The 17,116-nt window shown below is 40.0% G+C and overlaps 1 protein-coding gene across 1 annotated transcript in view; it reads right to left on the bottom strand.

The window, feature by feature from the left end:
• The window catches only part of NELL2 (neural EGFL like 2), a 218,221-nt gene that overhangs the window by 11,841 nt on the left and 189,264 nt on the right, over positions 1–17,116 (bottom strand). The window contains exons 16-17 of the mRNA XM_067564164.1: positions 7,421–7,561; positions 809–1,002 (exon numbers count right to left, since the gene is read on the bottom strand). Of these exons, the coding sequence (XP_067420265.1) occupies positions 809–1,002; positions 7,421–7,561 (335 nt within the window). The remainder of the gene's footprint in view (positions 1–808; positions 1,003–7,420; positions 7,562–17,116) is intronic.

The following is a 17,116-nucleotide window of genomic DNA, read 5'->3' as shown; positions in this document are numbered from 1 at the left end:
CTGAGACAGTCAGATTAATAGAGTTTACTAAGATTATATTAATTTTTATATAGTTGTTAGTAAATCTTGTTAGCAACTTCCAGACCAATCCATCTTTCCTATACCTATTGCAAAGTCTTCATATTAGAAAGACTAAACGTAACCAGGGGCCAACTTAAATGACGGCGAAACTTTTGTTTTCATGGAGTTGTTCCTGTTTTTGCCAGCAGTGCATTGGGCCCGGAACCTGCTTCAACATATTCAGCACTAAGCATGAGTTTAGGGGAAAGAACAGCTTCACATTAATATTTGAGGAGGATGGCCCATTGTACCTTGGGATATATGAGAGGGAAGGAAGGTGGGGGGAAAATAGATTTTTTTCGTTCAAATTTCATCAGTTCTAGCCAATCTAATCCTGGGTCTAACTACATCCCAGGACCTGGGTATAACTATCAGGATCCTGGGTCTAACTACATCTCACATCTTCTGTACACAAATTTCATCTCTCCCACATGGAAAAGGGGAGATGGATGTCTCTGATGACTCTGTCTTCCTTTTCCCAGGATTGCACAGCAAAATCTCCAAGGGATTAGTATCCATCTAGGGGAAAATGGCAAGAATTGAATAGGACTGGGATCAGGCATGCCAGAGGGAAGCACACTGATCCCGAATGGTCCTGTGGAAATCACCTTTCCTGTGACATCAACTCCATGGCAGAGGGAACCAAAGGAGAGCTGTAATAAAGTAATTTCACTGGAATCCCACTTTAACAATCTCTCCCTCTTTCCCACCAGTGATTAAAAAACCAGTTAACTTTATCCATACTAACCTGGCAAGAGCAGACAGAGCACCTGTCATTCTCCAGTACCCAAATCTGTCCACTGTGTTTGATTTTGTCATCGTGGATACAGTCTCCTGTGCAGTTTTTTCCATGAGGACATCGACAGTCATACCCACCATCCAAGTTAAAGCAAACTGTGTCATTGGCACAGCTGTGCCTTCCAGTCCCACATTCATCAATGTCTGTGAAAACCACATTCAATTAACAAAAACGGTCTTGCTATAGCCAGTATAAATTATTTTCAGCCATTAAAGCCTTCAGCTGAAAATTAATTTGCACTCCACCAGAATAGGGAGAAATAAATTACAAGTTCACACAATGACTTTGAAAACCCCTTTCCTTGTTTTAAAGGAAAAAACATCATTTGAATCTTTTTATATCATTTTCTACATGAATGTTGTTGAGTTATTTAGTGAGAACATGGCAACCACAACTTCTAGACAAGAGACACAGCAGGGATAATACTAAGTCCCAGAAAGACCATTAGTCTATGGAAGCCTACATCTAGGAGAAATAAAAGGATAGGTAACAAGCAAAGGAAAAGACAAATGAATTTGCTTCCAAACTGTTTTGCTAGCTCTGCTTAGTGCTTTTGAATCACCTACACATCTACTGAAAAGTTGATATGAAAGGAGAAGTCTGACGTGTAGTTTCATTCAGTAATAAGGGATCACATGGTTTATCTAAGGTACCAGCTAGAGCATATTAGTTATTCAAGTTACAGAGACATCCATGATCTTTGTGTCTAACATAGAAAGTAAAGAACAAAATGAATCTCAACGGGGATTAAGCTGAACAACTTTGACACGATATTAACCTTCAAAGATTTCATAGTACTTTACAGAGACACTTCATTAATGCATACACACACATCTTTTGGAGGGACGAACTAACAGCATACACTGCCTTACACTTCAATGACTTTATTTAGTTTTTCTAGCTGTCTGTGGCCTCCTATTGTTAGAGAGAAAATCCCATCCATGTCTCTCAGCCTATGATTCTGAAACAGCATATGGTAAATAGCACTACTTGATATAAATAAATTGTGGAATGTGGAAGGCCATATCCGTGGCTGGTGTAAATCTGGGTAGCGCCATTGACTTTAATCATAAATCCAACTTCACGACAATCTGGCCCCACGTTTTTAATTACAGATTGCACTAAAAACTGATGTTTGTGATATTTACTGGACAGGAGACCAATAAAAAAAATCAATATAGTCATATGTGTATCTTTCACAATCGATCTCAGAGCCTCATACAATACTCAACTACTTTTGGCTTCAAAGATGGAAATGGAACTTTCTCCAGGCTGGTCTTAAACTCAACTCTTAAAGTAAAACATCTCAATAAAGACTTCGGCTCAGTGTGAAGCTATGGTCCAAAAAGTAAAGAAGATGTTAGGCTGCATAAGAAATAAGATGGAAAATAACATGGAAAGTTACATAATGCCATTATCTAAATCAATGGTGTGGCTTAACATACTGTGTGCAGTACTGGTAACCTCATTTCAAGAAGGGTACCAAAGAATTTGAGGGGGTTCGGAAAAGGGTGATGAAAATGATCAGGGACCTGGAAAAACTCTCATATGAAGAGAGATTGAAAAGACTGGAATTTTTTACCTTACAAAGGAGACAAAAAAAGTAGCCATGATAAAAGTATATAAAATAATGAATGGCCTAGAGAAGTTAGATCAGGAGGTTCTGTTCTCCCAGTCTCATGTCATAAGAATCAAGAGATGTGCAATGAAATTGAAAGAGGAGTAAATTCAAATCTGATTAAAGGAAATACTTTATCAGACAATACATAAACAGTGGAACTCACTGCCACAGGATGTTGTTGAGGCCAAAAACTTAGCAAGATCCAAAATGAGATTACATTTATAGGAGTAACAAGAATATCCAGAGTTGCAATAGTGAATGCTAACAGATTTTGAAAGAGATATTAAACTTCATGCTTTGGGCTGTATATTAGTGTCAAATTATTAGGGACAGGAGGAAATTTAATATGGGAGGCAGATTATTCTAACACTGCTTAAAGCAAGGTTTCTTGTACCTCCCTCTGAAGTATCTGGCGCTGGTCACTGTCAGCAACAGGATATTGGATAAACTGGGCCCTGGATGTAATCCAGTGTGGCAATTCCTATGTTCCTGCCACTCATATTGAAACCATTATAAAAAAGAAATTGCTGAAACCCATGTGAAGCAAAACTGGCATTTTGGCATTGTCTAACTATTCTGTAAACCAATTTCCAATCTCCTGCAATATTGGCTACTGGCAATAAGAACAAAAACATTTACATGTTTAATATTTAAGCAAAATGATTAATTTCTAACACTGGAATTCTCTTGATTATTGCTAAGCCATTTTTACAGAGGGATTTTTTCTTTTTGAAAACGCTCTCTCACACAGGGCCCCCACACTGCCAGTATCACAAATAAGGAATGTCACTTCTCAAGCAAGCTGATCACTACCTTCATTCGACTCAAAATTACCACATGTAATGACAAATTTTGGGCAAATCTCATTTCAATGTAAATGAGAATATTTCCATTACAGTAAATGGAGCTGGGCCCATTGACCCCGGGCCTGTATTTAGCCCTCCATACTCAGGCACATCTCACAACTTATTCATGGCAGAAATCCTTTTGGGATGGAATTTTCAAAAACGTTCAGTGATAGTTTAACTGCTCCCACAGAAGTCAATGGGAGCTGTACCGCTGACATGTTGACAACAGTGAGAGCAGAGCTGGGCCATCATTGAGCACTTCTGAAATTCCCACCTTTCTGCTTCTGAACTTTTTGATTGCTGAACTCAGAAAAATGACTGCTCTGGACAAGACAGGTTAAATATTCTCGGCTCACATCAGTGGAAATCCATACTGAGATTCTCAGAAACAGCAACGTGCTCAAAATGCAGCGAGAGAAACACAAACTTGCATGCATGAAATTCATATCTGCATTATTCATCAGCAACAAACTTCAGTCTTTATCTGCAGAGTGCTTAAGAACAAATCATCCTTCCCTGGCAAAAGCTTACTTCAGCTTTTTGTGGACTAGCAACAAACCACCATAAACCATGAATTATGTTGCTGATGTTTTGTTTACAGCCATAACCAGGGCACCAAATACCATAAACTATTGAGGCTGCTGGGGACTAAACTCTGTAACTATTACCGCTGAATACAATGAATGGGGGGGATATAGTCCAGGCTGCAAATTTCCAGCAATCCCAGACAGGTGTTATATCATTATTATCACTCCCATGTCATCTTCCAAAAACACATAAACACGCTGCAGCCAGCTTACAACACAGTGCTTAGGAATCTAGCAGTGTGAGTGGCATAGATAAGAATGTGTGAGCCTCGAAAGGTTTGGAGGATTGTGTTGGATAAATTCTGCAAAATGTGAATAGTTATCCAGAGCTTAACTGAGAGCCAAATTTTGCTTACCTAACCCATGTGTGATGTTCAATGGTTTGATATTGTACATTTTAAGATCTTCCTCACCCTCCTCCTATCCTGCACCTCCCAACCCAATCACATCACATGACCATAACTACCTGATTTCCCCAACCCCCACTCCTGTCCCCAAAGGCCTCCTATCTTTTATTTCTTTGAGAAAAGAACCAAGGCTGAAACACCCTCTTTTTGGGGCTCTGGGTGGTTCATTTATACAAATTTTGTAAACTCCATGCCTTGCCCAGGTCAGAGAAACCTCCGAACACATTGGTCCCTTGATACTGCAGGGAGCTGCTAAATTAGAAAGTTTGAAGACAGGAACCAATCCAGCAGAGATTTCCAGATGTGCTGAAATCCAAAGATATTTCAGCAACATAGGAAGCCTGTTGGCAGGGGAGAAAGAGAGGAAGTTCTTATCCAATTGTTTCTGGACTAAAATGGTCTTGAGCTTTGGGCCAGTTCTCTTTATTTTGCAGATCCTTTCTGCTAAAGGGACATTAGTAGACTTACACCAGAAATGAATTTGCACCCAACTGCTAAAACATGGGTTAAACCTCAAAATCACTTATGTTCGAATCAATTTGGATACTTATCTAGACTGATAAAAATCCCTTTAGTCTAGGAGTTGGGCTAGAAATCTAGTACTTTTGTGACATTTCTCTTGCTTTCTTTTTCTGCACAGGTCTGACATAGCATTCTTTTGCTGCATTTGGGATCTTCCACTCCTGGTCCTGACATAAACCCGCAAAGTGAAGAGCAACAGAAGCGAGGAAATATATCTTAAAAAAAAAAAGAAATTTATAAAACATTTTCAACTACAGAAAAACTTTGGTTTGGTTTGAGTTTTGATTGAAGGTTAGCTTGGTTCTTATTTTATCTGAGCAAGTCTGTCTAACTAACACTGGCCCTAAAATGTTCAACTTTACATATTCCAATAAATTAGGTTGTATCATATCATCACACTTTTTTCTGTCTTTCTGTTCTACTTGAGACACAATGTCATAGCTTCAGTCCAATAAAAGAGAATGCAATATGATAGAAACAGAATATCTAACCTCCTTGCGTCCCTTGAGCTGTTACATATTGTAAAGTTTAGTGTTGCAAATAGTCAAGTCAATCTGAAAGTCCATTGTTAGCGACTAGGGTTATCAACAGCATGCAGGTGTATTCCTAATACTTGTGAATTAATTCTAATCACTTGTCCCTTTCTGTATATATTTATTAAAGAGCTGTTGAAGCCTTGTGGAAAACCTTAACAAGCTTTCTATTTAGCAGCAATTCTAAAAGTGTGTAGAATTTAGATGTGTGATACACATTTAGATACACAATGTGTGTCTTTCTTTTCCCTTGGCTCTTCATTGTTATAGAAATGGAATCATTATTGCTTATAAGATGTTTAAATGCTCACTTTAGTGATGGACACACTGCAAAAAATTTAGTATGTCTAGTTTCAGTTTGGTTGAACAACCAAATGTCTAGTAGACATCACCAAATCACAATGTTAAAGCCAGAAGGCAAACGCAGTATTACAGTCACAGATAAAACCTTTCGTTGGATGATTACTGACTATCTATCTTCATGGACAATTAGTTAGTTGAGACTTGTGAATAGACAGATGGGAGATCCCTGGTCAGAGAGAGAAGAATTTTTCCAAAACTATTTGGCCTGTTCTGAAATCTGTCTGACCAGCATTGAAATTTAGCCAGTTCTTGATGGAGAAGCCCAGCCTTATAAAATCAGTAACTCATTCAACTAGCCAGGCAGCTAATCCACCTGGGAGTACAGGCTTTCAAATGTGGTAAAAATGTGCTGAAGAAGTGGTGAAGAGGATACTGAAAAGGTCACCCTTGCTCTTAGTGGAAAGCATTCTTTGTGTCTGCATCACTGAAATTAATTCGATTCCTTCCCTTTGGGATCGACACTGCTTGCAGATCTGAGTTTAAATAAAGCTGCACAGCTCATGCTGTGTGAGGCTTTAGAGTTTATAATTACCAAATATGAAGGAATAGGCACAATTCTGATCTAAACAAACCAGAACAGAACACGTAGCCTTGTTTTTCTTAAAATAGCCTTTAGAGTAGAGGCTCATAAATGCTTAAAGAGTAAGTGCTTCATACTAGGAGAGCTGCATCCTAAAATAACTGTTATACCCACTAACTTCTTGTTCCCTGTAATGTCATTTGATAAAGCCTATGAAATGATTCTACACGGCACCCACCCCCGCCCCCACCCCACCTCTAGGGTTTCCAACCTTCTAATGCTATTCCTCAAACTGCTGCTTTCTACAGACAGTAATTCTATGAACAGTAAAAGCAACATGATATTACCCTGGGGGTGGGTAGTGGCTTATTACATCCCCTGAATCATTCTTTGCAATATGGCAAGTTTCTTAAAGGGGAAAATGTTAGTGTACAAGGTAATTGGAGAGGAGGAACTGGCTGGATAAGCCTCATTTCTGCATAGTCTCCTTCACTCCCTCTGCTTGCTAGTATATACAGGGATCACCACCTTTTTAGTAGCATTTCATTTTGGAAAATCTCTCCCTAACCACTGGACTATCCTTCCTCTCTGCTACTCTTCTTTGCAGCCAACTAGTAAATAAATCCAGTCCACAGAAAGGCTGGAACCATCTCCTTTCTCTGTTTGGGGTGGAGATTAGGGAGAGAGAAGATCCTGGCTTCCCCAAGAGCAGGGACTACAATTCTGCCTGTCTTATACTGGCTGGGCAAGGAGGATGGGAGGAGGTTTCTTCTGCTTTCCCTCCTGCCACACACCTACAGAGGGGCTGCACACAACCTGGCCCCGGTTTTTACTACAAGCAGGTACGAGGCCAAAGAGATTCTATTCCTGGCTTAACCACAGGCTTCATATGTGACCACGGACTAGTCACTGAATCTTCCTGTGCTCTTCAGTTCCCCCATCTGTAAAATAGGGAAAATAATACTTCCTTTCTCCCATTTTTGTTTGTCTTATCTATTCCCACCGTAAGCTCTTTGGGGCAGGGACTGTCTCACTTTATGTCTATACAGTGCCCAGCACAATGGATCCTCAATATCAGTTGGGGACTCTGTGCATTACCGTACTATAAATGATAACAATAAGTGACCTATTAGACATTTCCCCCTTTATTGGATACTGACCTTCACATGATTCTCCACTTGGTGAAAACATCCCATTGTCATGGTAGCCGTCTCTGCACTCACAGTGGTACCAGCCAGGCAGGTTAATGCAGTTAGCACGGCTGTCACATTGAACAAAGCCATCTGAGCATTCATCAATGTCTGTTCAGCAACCAAAAAAGAAAACAGGAAGTCACACAGCTGAATCCGCTGCATTTGTCTGCTGACAATACAGTATCTGCTGCATTACTGGGTTTTATAAAAATGTTTTTAATCAATATTATTGGACTCCCATAATGATTTGCAGTTAATCAAAGAAGAGAGAGAATTTTTGAACCTCTTCCCATAAAAGCTTAGAATAACAGTAAGGCCATACTAATGAATGCAAAGGATGATCTAGTAGCCTTCTCTACTGTTAAATATTAATAACTCATTCAATCACAACGAATGGTAGCTAGTCTGTTATCTGTGTATACCTCCAAAGGCATGAAGAAAGGAAAGGGTCCCAATTCAAGTAATCAAAAAGATATTTCCAGCTATTAACCCCTTGATGGGTCCAGACTGCCTGACACAACCAACATTATGTATTTCAGTAGCATATCAAGACAATAAATCCTTACTGTAGCAGAGAATTAATGCTCTTCTAAAACATCGGCCACAACTACTGGTGCAGTATGGCTGCATTAAAAAGAGAGTACCTGTAGACGGGGGGTGAGCTGGAAGGGAGAGGGAATTTGTTAGTTTACTCTTGGTTCTTGTTTTGAGTAGTGTTTTTTCCAAACCTTACCAGATTTCCTTCCTTCAATTTTTTTCTTCCCCAAGCCTTTAGGATAGTTTCTGCACTTGATTATGCTCCCACTTACACCAGTTTTACCTTGATGAAACTCTATTATCCTCAATGGTGATACTTCTGATTTACACCAGTTACTCCTGCTCTGAGTGTAAGAGCATAATCAGCCTTCTCACTGTCACAAATAATTGTTAAGAGTCCAAAAATATGGCCATTTTTTATGGACACAATACAACTTACTTTCCTCCACCTAATGCTACCTGGTTAGTCCTTTGTGATGTGGATCTCTTAAAAGGTAGTCTTCCACTGACTAGACTTCTTCCAGAGATCTCACCCTTGAATAGATTTCTGGACACCTTTATTAGTACAGAAAGACCTGTCCTACTGATTTCTAAAAGCTCAGTATGTAAACGGATTATATAAACTAAGCATATCATGCTGTATTGATTTCCAGTACCTTACATTACATCCAGTAGGCCAAATTATACCCTTCCTCACCTGTGCAACCCCATTCCCATTACAGACTACTACGAAGTAGCAACCCATTCTCAGTGATGTGGCTGATAATCATTAACATCATTTAGATAGCAGAGCCTAATGAGCTGGGCATACAAGGGCAGTGGAAATGAACAGGGATATAAAATATGACCTTCATTATCAAGTCCAACGTAAGTTTCTGGAAATCTGGAAGGAATTGTGTTTTACACCATTTGCAGCACAAAGCTGGAGAAATCAGCAGAGTGAGTCCAATAGTATAGCAAGCCCATTAAAGATAATGGAGCCTATACCAAGCCCAGTAAAGGTGTGCTTGCATCATACATATGTGACGACCAGCATCTTAGCCAAAGTCAGAGACTAAACCAGGGACTTCCATTGCTAAAAGCGTGAGTCACTCCAGCTGGAATTAAAGAGTTAGGCCCATAGCCTCTTTGGCTTAGGCACAGAGGAAGACAAACACCACACACTGACTAGTAGGTTACACACTTCCTTTGCACGTAGGAAGCTCATCTCAAGCATGTGAGTAAGACATCAGTTAAAATATCAGATAACCCCCTACTTATGTAATGGTTGACTTCTTGGCCAATGCTAGTAATTGAACTGGGAATGTCTAGTGCTAGATGTATGATTATAGTTTGAGCTAGAGAGCAAGGTTCTGAAGCGTGCAGTTCTCCAGTATCTTCTGTGGATCAGTTACAAAGGGGACGTGTAACACACTAGTCCGTAAGTCACATGCAGTGGGTCAAAATTCTGACCTCAAACCCTGTTGGCTAACAACAATGTGATCTGTTATTTCCATAGAAGACAGAATATTCTTATTGAAGGAACTAACTGTGAGATGTAATAACAGCACAGTATCATCAGCCAGTAACATTAGTACATATTGCCATTCTCCCCATTTATGAAAACTGTTCTAAAAGTAAAGTTAAAAACCAAGGTTTCCTCATCCCTACACACACCAGCACCAGTCTGGAGGAGCTGAAGTAGCAGAGTATTTCAGGGACACCTGAATATTTAACTGCGGTATTACTCATTTAGTCAACCACACTCATCCTTCTTGTTGCAATTTTTCTATTCATGCTGACAGCAAATTGCTGTTGGGTGTTTTCTTTACATATGAAATAAACTCAGATCTATCCTTCTGTATTAAAGGGCTGACATGGTTACTTTTTACAATTATACATAGGCAAATTATCAGCGTATTGACTTTTAAATGATTTACAGTTAATCACAGAGTCTCTATTTCTTCTCATTAATATCTCTCTTCTTGATTATAGGACACACTGTATCAAAACTCTTTCTAGTTACTCTAATTTGGTGCTCACTTCTTTATTTACTTTCTCCACATCAGTCATGATTTTATAGACCTCTATCATATCCCCCCTTAGTCATCTGTTTTCCAAGCTGAAAAGTTTCAGTTTTATTAATTTCTCCTCATATGGAAGTTGTTCCATACTCCTAATCATTTTTGTTGCTCTTTTCTAATTCCAATATATCTTTTCTGAGATGGGGCAACCACATCTGAATGCAGTATTTAAGATGTGGGCATACCATGGATTTATATAGAGGCAATATGATGTTTTCTGCCTTATTATCTCTCTCTTTTTCCTAATGATTCCCAACATTCTGTTAGCTTTTTTGACTGCTGCTGCACATTGAGTAGACGTTTTCAGAGAACTATCCACAATGACTCCAAGATCTCTTTCTTGAGTGATATCAGCTAATGTAGACCCCTTAATTTTGAATGTATACTTGAGATTTATTCCTACCCTTTGTTTCCTATCTTTTAACCAGTTACTGATCCAGGAGACAATCTTCCCTCTTATCCCATGAGAGCTTACTTTGCTAAAGTGCTTTTGGTGAGGGACCTTGTCAAAGGTCTTCTGAAAATCTAAGTACACTATACCCACTGGATCACCCTTATCCACATGCTTGTTGACCCTCTCAAAGAATTCTAGTAGATTGTTGAGGCATGACTTCCCTTTACAAAAACCATGTTGTCTCTTCCCATGTGTCTGATAATTCCGTTCTTTACTATAGTTTCAACCAATTTACCTCGTACTGAAGTTAGGCTTCCTGGCCTATAATTGCTGAGATCGACTCTGGAGCCTTTTAAAGGAGGTTTTTTTTTAAAAAAAAAGAAAGGTTTGAAACCTGGAACTTCCCATGTCACTGGAGAATGTGCAGTTTTGAGAGCCAGCTTGCTTGCCATGATCTAAGTCATTGTGCTAAGGGCTGGGGATCATATGTTCAATACATGATAGCTTGTTGGAGTTGACAGAAGCTGAAAACCCCACAGAATCAATAAAGCATGTAATCTCAAAGGTGGAGGGGGTAGAGAATTATTGTTCTGACTTGAGGGAAATCTTTATAGCTGCTACTAAATAATATGCATTAAAATTACTTAATGGCACATTTCTCCTAGTGAAAAGTGGAATTTATTTATTGGGATAACGGGGAAGAAAGGGGGCTATTAAGGTCAAAGTAACACATACGAATTAAAAGGAGCCTGTGTTCCACTCTTTAGAACAATTTTTGGGGGATTTGTATGCTTTCTAATTATGAATACAGCATTGCAGGCACAGGTTTTATGCATTTTGATGAGCTCACTTACTGATTATTCAGGAAAAACAAGTCTTGAATGGCATGCCAGTATTGGTAAATTGACAGCCAAAATAGCTATTCTGTATTTATTTGCAAACTAACTGACAAAACCTATATCACAAAAAAATATTACTTGGGATGAAATGCTTTTACAGATGTCAATAAACAACGAAATAAGTTCTTCCAGTTTCCTTATGGCTTAATACAAGATGTTGAGTGGAGTTATGTATGAATCCCTAACAGGAAATATGCTGATAGAAGCATTCTGTTGATATTTAGAAGATGTCATATTCTTGATTGACTATTTGCCTTCAAGCCATTTCATAGTAACCAATGCCTGCATCAGTGCTGAACAATCCATTATCCTTTAAATGGTTTTACAGCAAACAAAAGACACCCCCAAAGTTTCTCCCTACAACTAACCTTTTATGGAAAAAAATTCCAACGTGTCTTCTGGTGGTTTTTAAAACACAGATTTCTTTAAGTATGAAACTCGGTCCTAAGAAACTAAAAAGGTTAAACATTAACTACAATAATGAGACTCACTCTGCAGCAGGACAAAATACAACCATCACAACTTTATGAAACAAGTAGAAAATGCAGAAGGAAATAATTTCAGAGAGTTGAATTGCTGATTTCACGGACTTTTTCTTGACATTTCGATAAAAGGATTTCTATTTTCAAATGGCCATTGGATGTCTCAGGAAGGGCTATGAAAGGAGCTACAACTATCATGATCTTCTTAGCAAAGGAAAAGCAGCCAGAAGTAATTTTTCTCTCTTCTGTGGTGAAATGTTCTCTGATGAATCATCTTGCAGCTGCTCACTCAGAGGTATGACTTGACAAAGGAAGAAGAACTGATTGAAAGTTTTGCCTCGCCAGTGGCTATGGTAGATCAGTGGGCTATGTGCAGCATTAACAGCTCTAACGAGCTCCTGTTTTATGCTGTACTGGTTAAGCACAAGAAAACTCAATGCTACTCATATAAGGAGGTTACCAAAACGGACATTACTCTACCTTTTTTAATCTAAAAACCTCCACTTACAAAGAATGGTATAATTCAATGAAGGGCTGTGCTTGGCATGTGCTTTGTTCAGAGGTGGCTGGTGACATCTGACGGCAGGTAGGCAAAATTGACAAGTAAGGTGCTACTTAGAGCCAATTTATTTTGGCAGGCATGATCAAACTGTACCTTATTCTAACAGGGCAGACAAGTTCCTCTCCTGTCTTTGCTGAAGAGACTTTTGGTTTTGTTTTGAGGGGATCCTTGTATAATCAGTGTGATATTTTAAAGAACATTTGATTCCACGTCTTTCACTTTGCTCAACAAAATGTTTGGATGATGGCATGAGAAATAATGAGGTTGGGGTGGCTTAAAGAGAAAAATCTACAATACAACATGTGTGGGAAAAGACAGCATTTAGAATCCACAACGTAACGGGACACACCCGTTGTGTCTTGGGGTCTATGGCTGAAATCCTTGCTTCACTAAAATCAATAGCAAAACTCCAGTGACTTACATGGAGCTGGGATTTCACCTTATGTCTTTTTCCCTGCACAGCACGCCACTTACCAAGTCCTCCACCCCACACAGCTGAGTAGCCAGGCTTTGTGTGTGGGGTTATGTGGCAGTTGGTGAAAGCAACCTTCAGCCTCAGGCTGGGGAGGAACTGCAAAACCCACAAGTTCTACTGTGCTCCAAAGACACAGCAGCCCTTGCCTTTGCTGCATTCCAGCTCATTGGATAGGGTGGGGCCCAGAGGACTGTCTTCGGTGCCCCCCCCCATTTGTTACACTTCTGAATACCTTATTTTTTTTATTGCATTTGCAGCCCATTTCACAACTTTGATACACGATTTGCATGCATGATTTATCCCTGTCATATAAGATGATAAATTTGCACGCAAGGATCTATAAATCTGTATTTTACAAAAACAGCATCCTGAGTCTGGCGCCCCCAAGCCCAGCACCCCAGCCACTTACCTGGCTCGCCTGCCCTAAAGCCGGCCCTGTCAGTGGGATCTGCACAGTGGCAGATTTGCCACTGAAATTCCTGCTCTTCTGAAAGCCAGCACTCCCCCGTCCCAGGACAGGGAGCGCCAATGGGGTTGGATTCTGCAAAATGCATGGGGTGTGGAGACTCTGCTCGTGCTTCCTAAATACTGAACCCCCATGAAGCAATACAACAATGGCTCTACTGTCACACAATGTGGCGAGTTGCCCCCAAACACTATTTAAAAATATCCAAACTGAACCTACCTGGTATTTTTAAAACTAAAATGAGCCAAACAATTCATTTCTGCATTGCCTTAAGTTAGTCTATTCCTTTTGATGACAAAATGCTTCCAAAATCTTGCAAACTGAAGCTATTCTAATAAAATACCCAGGTAGCTGTTATGCCTGGCATTTTGGAATTAAGTGCCCCATACATCTAACTTCCTTTAGCATGAAAAAAAACCCTTGCTTCTGCAAATCATCTATATTTATGCCTCATAAGCACTTGTTTCCTGAACTGCGGCGACAGTCTCCTGTAACTCTTATCTATTGTATCCCTTGCTTTTGGGAAGACTAAGAAAACTCTACTTCCTGGAGAGCTGGAATGTAATAGTCTATGACAGTGGTTCCCAACCTGTGGCTGGCGGGGTCTTTCAAAGTGACCCACGGTTCCCCTCCCTCTGGCTGCAGAAGGGAGCCGCTGCCTAAGGACCCAGGTTGAGCGTATTGCCATGGGGCTACAGGACCGGTGCAGGCTCCCTGCTGAAGCCAAGGGGACAGGAGATTAGTGCTCCGCTTCCCCTGGCTGTAGCAAGGAGCACAGCAAAGTTCTCCGCCTGGGTCCCTAGGTACTGGGGATCCTGCTGGAGTCAGAAGGAGGGGAGCACTGATCTCCCGTCCCCTGGCTGTAAAAGGGAGCCACTGCCTAGGGACGCAGATGGAGCACACCGGGCTACAGGACGCGTGCGGTTTCCCTGCTGAAGCCAGCGGGACGGGAGATCACAGCGAGGAGGAGAACTCTTTCCATCTGGCTGTAACCGGGGGGGAGAGGGCTGCTGGTAGAGACTAGTGGCCCTTCAGGGTTGTAAAAATGATATCTGTGGCCCTCGAGCCAAAAAGGTTGGGAACCACTGATCTAAGTTGCTAACAAATAAATCAAAGTAAAACACAATCCTATGCAAACTATCCACTGGTACCTCATATCATTGCTGCAGTAAAGGAAATGGAGTAGTTGGTAGCCTGATGAATATCGCTAGAGAATGTCCCTATATCAAGAGCCTTTGAAGACACACAATGGAATCAAATTGCCTCTTTAAAACAGGCTAATTCTTTCATCCAACTATAGGCCTCTTGTCTGGACAATCTCTGCTCAACACAGGACGGGGCAGGGAGCAAAGGTGGATTTACACCATTTTTGCATTCCTATTACTTTAATGGTGGCTGGATCAGGCCCCGGTTTAGTGAAGTCACTCGTTCATATTTAACATTAAGCACCAAATTCTGCTCTCAGAGACACACATTGACATCAGAGGGGTTACACAGGTGTGACAGAGCAGAATTCAGCCCTAAAATTCTTCCATTTGTAAACAACTTTTTCAGCTGGATACATACTGAAGGACTGGTACGCCTTTTCCCTTCTGGAGAAAATCTCTCCAGATATTTCCAAGATATTTCAACTTATTTTTTTCCATTCTGTAAGTTTTCCTAGGGAAGGGTAGCATGATACCTTTCATTCTTAGGCTGACAGCTGACATTGTCAATTAGTAGAGATGTGGTAACCAGTCCACTGGTAGCTGCTCAGAGACTACGAAACGTTTCACACATGCTGCTGGACAGTCAATAGGTGCTAATAACTTTTCAGGCACTATTGACCAGTGCTAAAATGTGAAATAGCAACATAGAGGTGAAAGTCTTTCCAGCCCAGTGCTAACTGCCAGAGCCACTCAGTCCTCAGCCACTAACTAATATACTGAAAATGAGGTTTATCTGGTGAAGTCACTGAAGAGGGAAATCATTTCAAAACAGATCATTGCAGAATAAAGTATACTTAAGAGATACAGTAACTCTAGAGATATTTTAAAACAGTAGTAGGTGAACTTGAAATGGTCGTTACCTACCAGTGTCCTTTGGACTACCCAAATACTAACATGCCCATAGATACATCAACCCACTTAAAGAGGTGGCATGTCTACAGAAGATGCAGAAAAGAGTGAGGGTGCTCACAGCAGATAGCAAGTTCTACACTGTTAGTAGAAAACGCAGCTTAGGTTTAGAGAACACTTAGATTTTCCCAACTTTTTTGGCTCATCGAATCTCAAAAAAACTGTATGCAACAAGGAAAATACTTTGTCCCACGCAGTGTCCAAAACACTCGAAATCCATTGAACAACATACCTGCTGTATTAACTCAATTTTTTAGAGTAGCTCTGGAAATGTTTTCATGTTCCCTGCTGCAAGTTCTAATTCATCATCTTTTAGATTTAAAAATAGAAAATTGTTTTTATGTGATAACAGAATTCTAATACTTGAGAAGACTCTGCTATTCAATTGGACCTTTGATGTGAGATCTCACATGGATCTCTGGCCCCAGCATAACAGTTTGAAACTAGTTTGATATGTAGCGGTTATCGCTTTTAAAACAAGATATCAGCCTTTGGGATTTCCATTCTGTTACATTACTGCTACATATTGTGAGAATATAAACATCATACAGAGAGGTGAAAAACAGACGTATACAGAGCTGAGGTAACTGAACTCAGTTAGGAAGATTTCAGTTTTAGAAGAAAACCAAAGTTATTCTGAATGCCTCTTAAATTTGTTTTACAAAGGCCAATCAGCTCTTCTCTTCTAATGCTGCTGATTGTACCCAAAATAACTTCCCTCCTTAGTTAATAAAAGTTATTTTTTATTCTAGAATCACATTCTGTTTGTTCAGTTTGCTGTGAATGTTAAAAGATCTGACATCACATTATGAGTACTACCAGAATTTTGTTCACCATATAGGATCTCAGATCAAAGGTTCCACTGAACAACTGGTTTTCTTGAGTTTCACAATATGTGGACTTCAACAGCTCACTGAAAATGTATTATTTAAAAAATAAATAAATAAATAAATAAATAAAGAACCAGGCTACGGTTGGCCTGTGGGGTGCAGAAGAGGAGGAAAGAGGGTTATGTATTCTCACCTTGCCCCATAACACAGCACAAAATCCTGAACACAAGGACTTCTTCACTATCGCACAACAGGCACTAGCCAAGTCAAAGAAGAGTTGAAGGGAGGGATGAAGTTAGTGTCATGGCCCCTCCCTTCCTCTCCTGCACCACACAGGGGAACTGGGCCAGTACAGGTGGAAGTGCACCTTGAACTCTTTGAAAGCGTGGTGGAATCGCTGCTCCTGTGTATTCTCCTCAGAGGTCCAGCAGAAATTCTGATTGAGTCATCATAAAGCCATAATCTAGCCCAAGGGGTAGGCAATTAGTTAGAGCAAAGGATACAAAGGTCATTTTCAAATATACTTCAACCAGCTGAATTAACACTGCAGACTTGTTCTTCACCATAAATGTCCTACTGTCACGTTATATGAAAGAATAAACCTGTTCTTAAAACAGGTCAGTTTTTGTACTCTAGCATGAGCATGACTGCATTTTTTTTAAAGTACCCTATCCATGGAAAACTCATTTAGTTCCATTAATGAAAAAGAAGCAAAAAGTGATTGAGGATGTAATACAGAATTATAGTTCATTAATTCTTCAAGTGTGTAATTTTCCAGACTCCTGATCTCCCATTGATTTCTGCACACCCCCATAGGTCCTGCTAAATGCCAGCAAAA

Source organism: Emydura macquarii, unplaced genomic scaffold, assembly GCF_026122565.2.
Source record: "Emydura macquarii macquarii isolate MOO-44397 ecotype Brisbane River unplaced genomic scaffold, CSIRO-AGI_Emac_v2 contig_2636, whole genome shotgun sequence".
Taxonomy (NCBI): Eukaryota; Metazoa; Chordata; order Testudines; family Chelidae; genus Emydura; species Emydura macquarii.
The sequence above is the reverse complement of the archived record's forward strand: the minus strand, read 5'-3'. Positions and strand labels throughout refer to the sequence as shown.